Raw genomic sequence first — 13,523 nt, 5'->3', positions numbered from 1 at the left:
TACTGCCGATGCAGCCCCACCGGGCCTTCACGACTGGACTACCGACCTTATCTGCCCAAGGAAGTTATCCAACTGTCCCCTCTGTCACGACGTAACCTGAACGCCCATCTGCGGCCCGCTAATCGTTAGCTGTCTATCGGCTGCTATCTGAATAGGTCTATCAGACAAATTTATTGGGCCACTAACTATTTTGCCAATTGGATTGGTCCCCTCTACCACACGGAACCCCACTAATCTACCGACGGAAACGCACGAGGTGGCTAAAAATAGACATCCATCTTCTGCCAGCTTGCTACCCATGCCCGGCTAGCTGTCTGAATCGCCGTGACCAACCAACCTCACTACTCACTGGACCGTTATGATCACTCGGCTAAGCATGCCTCTCCTTAATGTCAATATGCCTTGTCCATTGTTCTGGTTAGTGTTTATGGCTTATTTCACTATAGAGCCTCTAGCCCTGCTCATTATACCTTATCCAACCTTTCAGTTCCACCACCCACACATGCGATGACATCACCTGGTTTCAATTATGTTTCTAGAGACAATATCTCTGTCATCATCACTCAATGCCTAGGTTTACCTCCACTGTATTCACATCCTACCATACCTTTGTCTGTACATTATACCTTGAAGCTATTTTATCGCCCCCAGAAACCTGCTCCTTTACTCTCTGTTCGGACGTCCTAGACGACCAATTCTCATAGCTTTTAGCCGTATCCGTATCTTACTCTCCTCTGTTCCTCTGGCGATGTAGAGGTGAATCCAGGCCCTGCAGTGCCTAGCTCCACTCTTATTCCCCAGGCGCTCTCTTTTGATGATTTCTGTAACCGTAATAGCCTTGGTTTCATGTATGTTAACATTAGAAGCCTCCTCCCTAAGTTTGTTTTATTCACTGCTTTAGCACACTCTGCCAACCCGGATGTCCTAGCCGTGTCTGAATCCTGGCTTAGGAAGACCACCAAAAACTCTGAACATCTCCATCCCTAACTACAACATTTTCAGACAAGATAGAACGGCCAAAGGGGGCGGTGTTGCAATCTACTGCAGAGATAGCCTGCAGAGTTCTGTCCTACTATCCAGGTCTGTACCCAAAACTTTGAACTTCTACTTTTAAAAAATCCACCTCTCTAAAAACAAGTCTCTCACGTTGCCGCCTGCTATAGACCACCCCTGCCCCCAGCTGTGCTCTGGACACCATATGTGAACTGATTGCCCCCATCTATCTTCAGAGCTCGTGCTGCTAGGTGACCTAAACGGGACATGCTTAACACCCCAGCCATCCTACAATCTAAGCTTGATCCCCTCAATCTCACACAAAATGACAATGAACCTACCAGGTACCACCTCAAAGACGTAAACACGGGCACCCTCATAGATATATCCTAACCAACTTGCCCTCTAAATACACCTCTGCTGTTTTCAACCAAGATCTCAGCGATCACTGCCTCATTGCCTGCATCCGTAATGGGTCAGCGGTCAAATGACCTCCACTCATCACTGTCAAACGCTACCTGAAACACTTCAGCGAGCAGGCCTTTCTAATTGACCTGGCCCGGGTATCCTGGAAGGATTTTGACCTCATCCCGTCAGTAGAGGATGCCTGGTTATTTTTTTTAAATGCCTTCCTCACCATCTTAAATAAGCATGCCACATATAAAGAAATTTAGAACCAGGTGTAACGCGTTCCTCTTCCACTTCATACGAGAGGAGGAGCAGGGATCGAACCAAAAATGCAGACTTTGTGATTTGACATGATTATTTATATAAAGTAAAGACGACAACACGAACTTCACTTAAAACTAAACAAAACAACAAACGGAGTAGACAAACCTGAACGTAAGGACTTACATGTAACGCAGAACGAACGAAACAGGAAAATGACTACATAAAACGACGAACGAACGAAACAGTCCCGTATGGTGCAACATAGACACAAACACAGGAGACAACACCCACGAACAAACAATGTGACACCACCTACCTTAATTGATTCTCAATCAGAGGAGATGAAAAACCACCTGCCTCTAATTGAGAACCATATTAGGTACCCATTACCAACAATAGAAACAGAAAACATAGACTGCCCACCCAAACTCACGTCCTGACCAACTAACACATACAAAACTAACAGAAAACAGGTCAGGAACGTGGACACCAGGAACAGATATAGCCCTTGGGTCTCTCCAGACCTGACGTGCCCTTAACCAACACAAAAACATCCTTTGGAGTTCATAACAGAAAATTTGCTTCCTGCAACCGAACTCAAAAACGTTCTGGGACATCTGTAAAGTCCATGAGAATAAAGAGCACCTCCTCCCAGCTGCCCACTGCCACCGAGGATAGGAAACTCTGTCACCACCGACAAATCCACTATAATTGAGAGATTTCAATAAGTATTTTCTCTACGGCTGGCCATGCTTCCACTGGCTACCCCCTACCCCGGTCAACAGCACTCACCCCCCACAGCAACTTGCCCAAGCCTTCCCAATTTCTCCTTCTCCCAACTCCATCAACTGATCGTTCCTGAAAGAGCTGCAAATCTGGACCCTACAAATCAGCCGGATAGACAATCTGGACCCTTTCTTTCTAAAATGATCTGCCGAAATTGTTGCAAACCCTATACTAGCCTGTTCAACCTCTCTTTCGTGTGTCTGAGATTCCCAAAGATTGGAAAGCAGCTGCGGTCATCCCCCTCTTCAAAAGGGGACACTCTTGACCCAAACTGCTACAGACCTATATCTATCCTACCCTGCCTTTCTAAGGTCTTCCACAGCCAAGTCAACAAAAGCATTACCGACCATTTCGAAATCCCACCGCAACTTCTCCGCTATGCAATCTGGTTTCAGAGCTGGTCATGGTGCACCTCAGCCACGCTCAAGGATCCGAAACAATATCTTAACCGCCATCGATAAGAAAAATACTGTGCAGCCCGTATTCATTGACCTGGCCAAGCTTTCGACTGTCAATCACCACATCCTCATCGGCAGACTCAATAGCCTTGGTTTCTCAAATGATTTTGCCTCGCCTGGTTCACCAACTACTTCTCTGATAGAGTTCAGTGTGGTCAAATCGGAGGGCCTGTTGTCCTGGGCCTCTGGCAGTCTCTATGGGGGTGCCAGCAGGGTTCAATTCTTGGGCCGACTCTCTTCTCTGTATACATCAATGATGTCACTCTGCTGCTGGTGAGTCTCTGATCACCTCTACAGCAGACGACACCATTCTGTATACTTCTGGCCCTTCTTGGACACTGTGTTACAACCCCTCCAGACGGAGCTTCAATGCCAATACAACTCTCCTTCCGTGGCCTCCAAACTGCTCTTAAATACAAGTAAAACTAAATGCATGCTCTTCAAACCGATCGCTGCCTGCACCTGCCAGCCCGTCCAGCATCACTCTCTGGGAGGTTCTGACTTAGAATATGTGGGACAACTCCAAACCTAGGTGTCTGGTTAGACTGTAAACTCTCCTTCCAGACTCACATCAAACAACTCTCCAATCCAAAGTTAAATCTAGAACTGGCTTCCTATTCCGCAACAAAGCTTCCTTCACTCATTGCTGCCAAAACATACCCTGTAAAACTGACCATCCTACCGATCCTCGACTTCGGTGATGTCATCTACAAAATAGCCCTCCAGTACCCTACTCAAATGCGTGGTACCGGCACTGGTGGCACCGGGCTGAGGGCACGCACCTCAGGATTAGTACGGGGAGAAGAAACAGTGTGTACAGGGCTCTGGAGACGCACAGGTGGCTTAGTGCGTGGTGCCGGAACTGGAGGCACCGAACTGGATACACGCACCACAGGGATAGTGCGTGGAGGAGCAACAGGGCTCTGGAAACGCACTGGAAGCCTGGTGCGTAGTGTAGGCCCTGTTGGTACTAGGCTGGGGCGGGAAGGTGGCGCCGGAAATACCGGACCGTGCAGGCGGTCTGGAAAATGACTACATAAAACGACGAACGAACGAAACAGTCCCGTATGGTGCAACATAGACACAAACACAGGAGACAACCACCCACGAACAAACAATGTGACACCACCTACCTTAATATGATTCTCAATCAGAGGAGATGAAAACCACCTGCCTCTAATTGAGAACCATATTAGGTACCCATTAACCAACATAGGAACAGAAAACATAGACTGCCCACCCAAACTCACGTCCTGACCAACTAACACATACAAAACTAACAGAAAACAGGTCAGGAACGTGACACCAGGAACAGATATAGCCCTTGGTTCTCTCCAGACCTGACTGCCCTTAACCAACACAAAAACATCCTTTGGAGTTTCAAACAGAAATTTGCTTCCTGCAACACGAACTCAAAAACGTTCTGGGACACTGTAAAGTCCATGGAGAATAAGAGCACCTCCTCCCAGCTGCCCACTGCACCGAGGATAGGAAACTCTGTCACCACCGACAAATCCACTATAATTGAGAATTTCAATAAGRATTTTTCTACGGCTGGCCATGCTTTCCACCTGGCTACCCCTACCCCGGTCAACAGCACTGCACCCCCCACAGCAACTTGCCCAAGCCTTCCCAATTTCTCCTTCTCCCAAKTCCAGTCAACTGATGTTCTGAAAGAGCTGCAAAATCTGGACCCCTACAAATCAGCCGGGATAGACAATCTGGACCCTTTCTTTCTAAAATGATCTGCCGAAATTGTTGCAACCCCTATTACTAGCCTGTTCAACCTCTCTTTCGTGTAGTCTGAGATTCCCAAAGATTGGAAAGCAGCTGCGGTCATCCCCCTCTTCAAAGGGGGGGACACTCTTGACCCAAACTGCTACAGACCTATATCTATCCTACCCTGCCTTTCTAAGGTCTTCCACAGCCAAGTCAACAAACAGATTACCGACCATTTCGAATCCCACCGCAACTTCTCCGCTATGCAATCTGGTTTCAGAGCTGGTCATGGGTGCACCTCAGCCACGCTCAAGGTCCGAAACAATATCTTAACCGCCATCGATAAGAAACAATACTGTGCAGCCGTATTCATTGACCTGGCCAAGGCTTTCGACTGTCAATCACCACATCCTCATCGGCAGACTCAATAGCCTTGGTTTCTCAAATGATTGCCTCGCCTGGTTCACCAACTACTTCTCTGATAGAGTTCAGTGTGTCAAATCGGAGGGCCTGTTGTCCTGGGCCTCTGGCAGTCTCTATGGGGGTGCCACAGGGTTCAATTCTTGGGCCGACTCTCTTCTCTGTATACATCAATGATGTCACTCTGCTGCTGGTGAGTCTCTGAATCCACCTCTACGCAACGACACCATCTGTAACTTCTGGCCTTCTTTGGACACTGGTGTTAACAACCTCCAGACGAGCTTCAATGCCATACAACTCTCCTTCCGGGCCTCCAACTGCTCTTAAATACAAGTAAAACTAAATGCATGCTCTTCAACCGATCGCTGCCTGCACCTGCAGCCCGTCCAGCATCACTACTCTGGAGGGTTCTGACTTAGAATATGTGGACAACTACAAATACCTAGGTGTCTGGTTAGACTTGTAAACCTCCTTCCAGATCACAATCAACATCTCCAATCCAAAGTTAAATCTAGAACTGGCTTCTATTCGCAACAAAGCATCTTCACCATGCTGCCAAACAACCCTGTAAACTGACCATCCTACCGATCCTCGACTTCGGTGATGTCATCTACAAAATAGCCTCCAGTACCCTACTCAATAAATTGGGATGCAGTCTATCAATGTGCCATCCGTTTTGTCACCAAAGCCCCATATACTACCCACCACTGCGACCTGTACGCTCTCGTTGGCGGCTCTCGCTTCATTCGCCAAAACACTGGCTCCAGGTCATCTACAAGACCTTGCTAGGTAAAGTCCCCCCTTATCTCAGCTCGCTGGTCACCATAGCAGCACCCACCTGTAGCACGCGCTCCAGCAGGTATATCTCTCTGGTCACCCCAAAGCAATTCCTCCTTGGCTGCCTCGCCTTCCAGTTCTCTCTGCCAATGACTGAACGAACTACAAAAATCTCTGAAACTGAAACACTTATCTCCCTCACTAGCTTTAACACAGCTGTCAGAGCAGCTCACAGATTACTGCACCGTGTACATAGCCCATCTATATTAGCGCAAACAACTACCGCTTCCCCTACTGTATTTATTGATTTTGCTCCTTTGCACCCCATTATTCTCTTTCTACTTTGCACATTCTTCCACTGCAATACCATTCCAGTGTTTTACTGCTATATTGTATTTACTTCGCACCATGGCCTTTTTTTGCCTTTACCTCCCTTCTCACCTCATTTGCTCACATTGTATTATACTTATTTTTCTACTGTATTATTGACTGTATGTTTGTTTACTCCATGTGTAACTCGTGTTGTTGTATGTGTCGAACTGCTTTTCTTTATCTTGGCCAGGTCGCATTGTCACGCCCTGACCTTAGTTATCTTTGTTTTCTTTATTATTTTGGTAGGTCAGGGTGTGACGAGGGCGGCATGTGTTTTTGTCTTGGCTAGGGTTTTATATATCTATGGGCGCCCGTCTGTCCTGAGCCGCCTGAGCGCCCGCTGTCCTGAGCCGCCTGAGCCGCCGTCTGTCCTGAAGCTGCCCGTCTGTCCTGAGCCGTCCCGTCTGTCCTGAGCCGCCCGTCTGCCTGAGCCACCCGTCTGTCCTGAGCCGCCTGAGCGCCCGTCTGTCCTGAGCTGCCTGAGCGGCCCGTCTGTCCTGTAGCGCCCGTCTGTCCTGAGCCGCCCGTCGTCCGGAGCCTGCCGCCCTTCAGTCGAGGCGCCGGCCGCCCTATGGGCGCCTGGCCGCCCTTCGTCCGGAGGCGCCTGGCCGCCCTTCAGTCCGGAGGCGCCTGGGCCGCCTTCAGTCCGGAGCGCCTGGGCCGCCCTTCAGTCCGGAGGCGCCTGGCCGCTTCAGTCCGGAGGCGCCTGAGCCGCCTTAGTCCGGAGGCGCCTGAGCCGCCGTTCAGTCCGGAGCGCCTGAGCCGCCTTCGCACGTCCGAGGCCCCTGAGCCGCCCTTCAGTCGGAGGCGCCGTGAGCGCCTTCAGTCCGGAGGCGCCCCTCAGTCCGGAGGCGCCCCTCAGTCCGGAGGCGCCCCTCAGTCCGGAGGCGCCCCTCAGTCCAAAGGCGCCCCTCAGTCCAAAGGCGCCCCTCAGTCCAAAGGCGCCCCTCAGTCCAAAGGCGCACTCTACGATGGTCTTCAGTCCGGGGCCCGCTGCGCCACCAAAGTGGGCCAAGACTGAGGTGGAGCGGGGACCTCGTCCCGCACCCGAGCCGCCGCCATAAGAAGGCCCACCCGGACCCTCCCCTTTAGTGTCAGGTTTTGCGGCCGGAGTCCGCACCTTTGGGYGGGGTACTGTCACGCCCTGACCTTAGTTATCTTTGTTTTCTTTATTATTTTGGTTAGGTCAGGGTGTGACGAGGGTGGCATGTGTGTTTTTGTCTTGTCTAGGGGTTTTATATATCTCTGGGGTTTTGGTATTGTATAGGGTTTATGTTTGTCTACGTGTGTGTAGTTAGTCTAGGCATATGTAGGTCTATGGTGGCCTAGATTGGTTCCCAGCCATTTGCCAGTTTAGTTTGTGGGTTATTGTCTTTGTGAAGTTGCATGTATGCACTCTTTGTCTATAGCAGTCACGTTCGTTTTGTTATTTTGTTAGTTTGTTTAGTGTTCTTCGTGTTCTTTGTGTTTATTCGTCATTCGTCATTCATTAAAAGTATGTATTCACATCACGCTGCGGACTGCTTTGGTCTCCTCACTACAACGATCGTGACAGCAATTGTAAATGAGAACTTGTTCTCAACTTGCCTACCTGGTTAAATAAAGGTGAAATATCTATATATTTTTAATCAAGTTGTAGAAACATCTCAAGGATGAACAATGGAAATAGGATGCACCTGAGCTCCGTTTTTTACTTGTAATACGTTTGCAAACATTTCTAAAAACCTGTTTTTGCTTTGTCATTATGGGGTATTGTGTGTAGATTGAGGATTTTTTATTTTATTTAATCCATTTTAGAACAAGGCTGTAACGTAACAAAATGCTTCTCAGTCCTACTTCAAAAAATTATACCCCCCTTCCCCGCAACCTTTTCGTCCCACTGCTACAACATTTTCCAGAGGAAACACTGGTGTACTTCCCCCTTTCTGTCAAGAGACTCGTGCTCCTATTTGTTATAATTAGAGCTCATGTTTATTCACTGCTGTCTAGATAGTACTCCCACTGAAACTTCAACCTCCATTCAGACTTGTAGTAAGCCTCATCGCCATCCATTCATGCAAACTAATAGCCTGGATGGAGAAGGTTGCATGCCCATTGCTATTATTCTCAGTGGAATTCCTCAACTATAGAATGTATAAAGCGCCACAATCCCTTCCAGAACTCTGCACTTCACTTCATCGGTACTACTGGTCTGTTACACAATTACAGAAAACCCATTTTAAGGGAGAGTGGATTGGTTTGCTTGCGCAATCATGCAAAATCCCAGATCAAATAGTAAAACAGAATCTTTGGAGAAGTTGATGTGTATAACTGGTATGTTTTTTATATTTTGATTAGTATGAAAGATGGGATTCTTTCAATAATAACCCTGGGGATGCACTGAACCCTATTGTATAACTCTAATGAATGACCTTTGTATGACATAACGTAGGGCTCCCGAGTGGCGCAGCGGTCTAAGGCACTGCATCTCAATGCTAGAGGCGTCACTACAGAGGCTGTATCACAACCGGCCGTGATACTTCACACAATTGGCCCAGAATTGTCCGGGTTAGGGTTTGGCCGGGGTAGGCCGTCATTGTAAATAATAATTTGTTCTTAACTGACTTGCCTAGTTAAATAAAATAAAAGTAACATTTGACCTGCAGCTGATGGCTGTCAGCACTGGGAGCGTCACTGTGGAGCAATGGAGGCCCGAGCCCAGTGGGCTTGCAGACTGCTGCAGGAGTTCCAGAGGAGGGTGGAGGCGTCAGGTATCCCTGGTCCACACTCTGAGATCCCCAACCAGGCCAAGGACTCCCCTGCCAAGAGGGCTCACGGTGAGACTCCTAAAACAGATTCACTACCAGGTTAACTTATTGTAGTATGGATCTGATATACCAACAGACAAACCTGTACCTAGTGATGAGAATAGCTACCTTGTGTAAGTTAAGTTATTAATAAGGAAAGAGAAAAGGCGTTGATAGATACTGAACAGGAATGTTTGATGTGGTCTTTTTGTCCTCACTGTGTCATTATCGGGCCCCAATTGGCTCTCTCTTGACACAGATGGACAGCCCAGCCCCCCTGACAGGGATCAGAGCTCCAGGAGGAACTCAATAGCACCTCCTCCCCCAGGGAACCCTCTGAAGAGGCTCCGCTCTAGCTGTGTGGTGGTACGATTGGACGACCTTGATATCCATCAGGTGAGACTGTGCTTGCTTTCTGTTTTTAGCCAGCTAGCAAGTTGCTGTCAGAGTAGCTTACAGCCTATTGGCAGGCACAAAAAGAGGTAATGTAAAACAAACCTAAACTTTCATTACATGTAGCTATTATTCATAAATATGCAGTTGGTTTTCTTTCAAATTAGTTTACAGTGGGGATGTTTTCAACATCATTCTTATTTGCCTTTTACCACAAATGGGAAGACAACAGAAATAAAGTCTCTGCTATCGCCCCCTTGTGAATGTTGCTATTTCATGGACAGGCAAAGTATCATGTTACCAAAAGGTGTGCGTTGCTCCAAAAAAATCGTATTCCTCCCAAGTGCAAATCGACGTGCATGAACTGTGTGGACCGCTTAAGAGAGGAAATCTGTTTCACCTCGTCATGCTCGAAACCCCTGCCACCACAAATAAAGCTCAGTAGTTTCTTATTTTCCAGCCATAGAAGAAAACTGATTTCAAATGCAGCATGACACGATTATGGGGATTTTTGGGTTGAGTTGGTAGTTGTTCCCCTTTTTCTCTGAAAATAAAGAACATATTTTTTTGCATTCGATGGTGTATAGCAGGGGTCCCCAATTACATTCAGCCGTTCCCCAATTTTTCCTTGAACGATGATCGGGGGGCCGGAACATAGTTAGATCATTTGTACACTGCAAATTGACCGTAAGAAAGTCAAACAGATATAGTATTTGACAAAAACAGAATTATTTCAAACCTTGATTACATTGGGATACGATCGCATATGCCTGTATTTATGCGTGTGAATACCTGTGAACAGATTTCCTKAATTAAAATCCCTTTAGCTTGGGGGTTCCAAATAAAATCACCCCCGGGCCGAATTTGGGCCGTCTATTACGGAACCCTGGTGTATAGTTAGTACTGCATTGAGTAAAAGTTCCTCGTGAGTTCCGTTCACTCTGACAGTCAGAAAACTCATTACTTCACTCCTGCCGATTGTTACATTTTCGATGCGAGAAAAGCACTTTAGAGATCAATTTCATATGAATCATTATTGCCACCCCATCCCCTCACACAGGTGTCTACAGGGGGACGCCACAGCAAGAAGACCCAGTCCTTACTATCATGTAACCGCAAGGCCCTGAACCTAGCAGACAATATACCAGCCATCCACCTGCAATTCACAGAGTATTACTTCCCTGACAACCCCGGTTTGCCTGGTATGAGCTGACCACATTGTGTATATACTGTTGTGTGTTTATAGTAAACTGGTATTATCTTAGTAAATTATTGAAACAGTATTTTCTTGCAGATCCTCCGATTTAATATTCCGTTTTTTTGTGGAATAAAACAAACCATTAGAATATTATCTTACAACAACTGAACAAATGTTCCTCTCTCCATCCCCCTCTCATTCCCCAGTACCCAACACTAACCTGTATACCCAGCTGAACGGCCTACAGCTGTGCCTAGACCCAGCCAGTCTGCTGTGGGTCAACCTGTTCTCGCGGGGCCTGCTGCATACCCTGGAGCAGGTCAAAGCCTTCTACCACCTCCAGGACGGCAGCAAGGCAGAGGAGCACGTGGACATCCGCATGGACGCAGCACAGATCAAGGTGAGTTTGAATGAATGAAACCAGGCCAAGTTGTCAGGAGGAAGAGAGCTGCATRGTTGCAGGCTGGTTCCCTTTTAGCAGCAGAGTATTGCAGCTCATTACACAACTTTTACGTCATTGGAAATGACAGTTAGTGTTGCTCATGAAAATTGGATGGAAATTTATGCCCTTCACCATTTTGTAATGCGGCTTGTGTCTTTATGATGAGCAGTTTTCTCTCTAGGGGCACATCATGTAAACGTTGGAGTTTATGTTATTGTTAGGTTAATGTATCAGGTCAGTAGATGACTGTTTCTGTGCCTCGCCCCTGTCTGTCTGCAGTTGATCATTCCCCTGGAGTCATCCATCATGGACCACCAAGACAGGCCCCAGTCCCTGAACATCACTGTTCCCCAGACGGTCCTCAGCAACACCTGCCACTCCCCACACGGCACCCGGGCCGACCTCAACGCCACCTACAGCAGCTTCTCCACCTGCCACTTCTTCCAGTCCGCTCCCCCCTGCTCCTTCCCCCGAGACCAGAGCGCCTTTACCCCCCTACCCTCTGCCTTCTTCCAGCACTCCCTGGAGATGGAGCCCCTGCCCTTTTCTGAGATGAGGCCCCTCCGAGCCAAGGACGTCTGGTTCCTAAGTCTCTCCCGCCTGTCCGTGAGATTCGAGGGGGCACGGAAAAGCAACAAGGGCAGAGCTCACCCCTTCGTGGAGCCTTTCAGCACGTCTGTGTGGATATGTCGTCCATGTGCGTTTAAGGGCTGTTCCCTGGTCTCCTCTCCCAGTGAACCAGCTCCTGTAGATCCCAACCATGGATCCTCAGAGCAGGAGAACCAGCTCCCTTCCAACCCTGACCACCCCAACCAGGACAGTAAAAAGGAGGCTCCAGTGGCCTCTATTCACTTCCTGGCCCAGGCCATCACACCGGTCAAAGTGTGGCTCAACCACTACCAGTATGTGGCCCTGCTGCGGATGAAGGACACCCTGGCCAGGCTGGGGGGCGAGCTGGGCCGGGACACCAGGGATGCTAAGCAGGCCAGGGGCCAGGAGTCTGAGCCCCCTACGATGTGCCTAGCCCTCCTAATGGACTCAGTGGAGCTGGGGCTCCTGCTACCACCTGCAGCCATGGAGCCAGAGGAGGAGGAGGCCCACACCCCAGGATCTGAAAGCCCTAGCCTGACAGACTCCGACCTCTCCCCCACTCACCAGGCTACATCGCCAGGCCCTCTTGAGGACAGTGGGATAGGAAACGGTACTGCCACCGTCAACAGCTCTCCTCCCATTGAGCAGGAAGTGGATGGTGTGGTAGAGGAGGCCAGCGAGGCAGTAGAGGTCATGGAGGGGGAGACAACCCAGGAGGATGGTCCTGTCCCCTCTCCTCCCTTCTCCCCTGAACACCATCCCTCCCTCCTGTCTAGGGACCCCTCTACCTTCAGCCTGGAGGAAGAGCTGTCCAACGCCCTCACCGCAACCAAGGACGTCACCAAAGATGCCTTTAGTGCCTCACTGGACCTGACTAAAGGGGCGTTCTCCATCACAAAAGATGCCTTCAGCTTCATGAGTCGCGGGGCGGGGATGAGCAAGCTGTTCACTACACAGGCCAAGTAGGTTTCCCAGCATGCTCTCCTGCTTTGCTGTTGTCATTACACCATATGGTTATGGTCAAATCAAATCAAATTTTATTTGTCACATACACATGGTTAGCAGATGTTAATGCGAGTGTAGCGAAATGCTTGTGCTTCTAGTTCCGACAATGCAGTAATAACCAACGAGTAATCTAACCTAACAATTCCACAACTACTACCTTATACACACAAGTGTAAAGGGATAAAGAATATGTACTTAAAGATATATGAATGAGTGATGGTACAGAACGGCATAGGCAAGATGCAGTAGATGGTATCGAGTACAGTATATACATATGAGATGAGTAATGTAGGGTATGTAAACATAAAAGTGCATAGTTTAAAGTGGCTAGTGATACATGTATTACATAAAGATGGCAAGATGCAGTAGATTATATAGAGTACAGGTCTATCAAGTCCATAGTGTCAACTGTATGGATGTGTGGTTTTACTGGTGTGATTGACCATAAAGGCTGTTTCCTGTTTTCTGTTTGTGTAGGGAGCAGCGCCCCGAGGAGGGATGCCCTATGGCCAGTCTGCGGCTCCAGTCCATGAAGCTGTCTCTCTCGCAGTACTCATTTGACAGCGCCATCCTGGACGGAAGCCTGCCCGACGACCACCTCTCAGTGGACAGCGACACTAGCGACAACATTCTCATGGATGGTAACTCCTCATCCAAATTCCACAACATAGATGCATATTGTATCAATAGTTTATTGATTTATTCAGATCCCTGTTAGCTTTTTCAGAAGCAGCAGCTATTCATCCTTGGGCTCATACAAAAACATAAAACGTGACAAGTAACAAAACACTGATAGACAAGAACAGTCACACAAAGACAGAACATTTGAAAAGAAACAGTATCTATCTCGCTAGTAACATGGTTTCAAAACAATATGCTGCTTAGTCTTGAATCCCACTGTCAAAGTCTGG

At 48.3% G+C, this 13,523-nt stretch overlaps 1 protein-coding gene across 1 annotated transcript in view; it reads left to right on the top strand.

The window, feature by feature from the left end:
- Window positions 1-13,523, top strand: part of LOC111966580 (bridge-like lipid transfer protein family member 3A) — a 71,367-nt gene that overhangs the window by 49,176 nt on the left and 8,668 nt on the right. The window contains exons 10-15 of the mRNA XM_023991341.2: window positions 8,843-9,013; window positions 9,243-9,379; window positions 10,437-10,578; window positions 10,781-10,974; window positions 11,296-12,569; window positions 13,090-13,253. Coding sequence (XP_023847109.1) covers window positions 8,843-9,013; window positions 9,243-9,379; window positions 10,437-10,578; window positions 10,781-10,974; window positions 11,296-12,569; window positions 13,090-13,253 — 2,082 coding nt within the window. The remainder of the gene's footprint in view (window positions 1-8,842; window positions 9,014-9,242; window positions 9,380-10,436; window positions 10,579-10,780; window positions 10,975-11,295; window positions 12,570-13,089; window positions 13,254-13,523) is intronic.

The sequence above is a fragment of the Salvelinus sp. IW2-2015 genome, linkage group LG7 (genome assembly GCF_002910315.2).
Source record: "Salvelinus sp. IW2-2015 linkage group LG7, ASM291031v2, whole genome shotgun sequence".
NCBI lineage: Eukaryota > Metazoa > Chordata > Actinopteri > Salmoniformes > Salmonidae > Salvelinus > Salvelinus sp. IW2-2015.
Note: the sequence above shows the minus strand (reverse complement) of the source record. Positions and strands in the feature narration are given on the sequence as shown.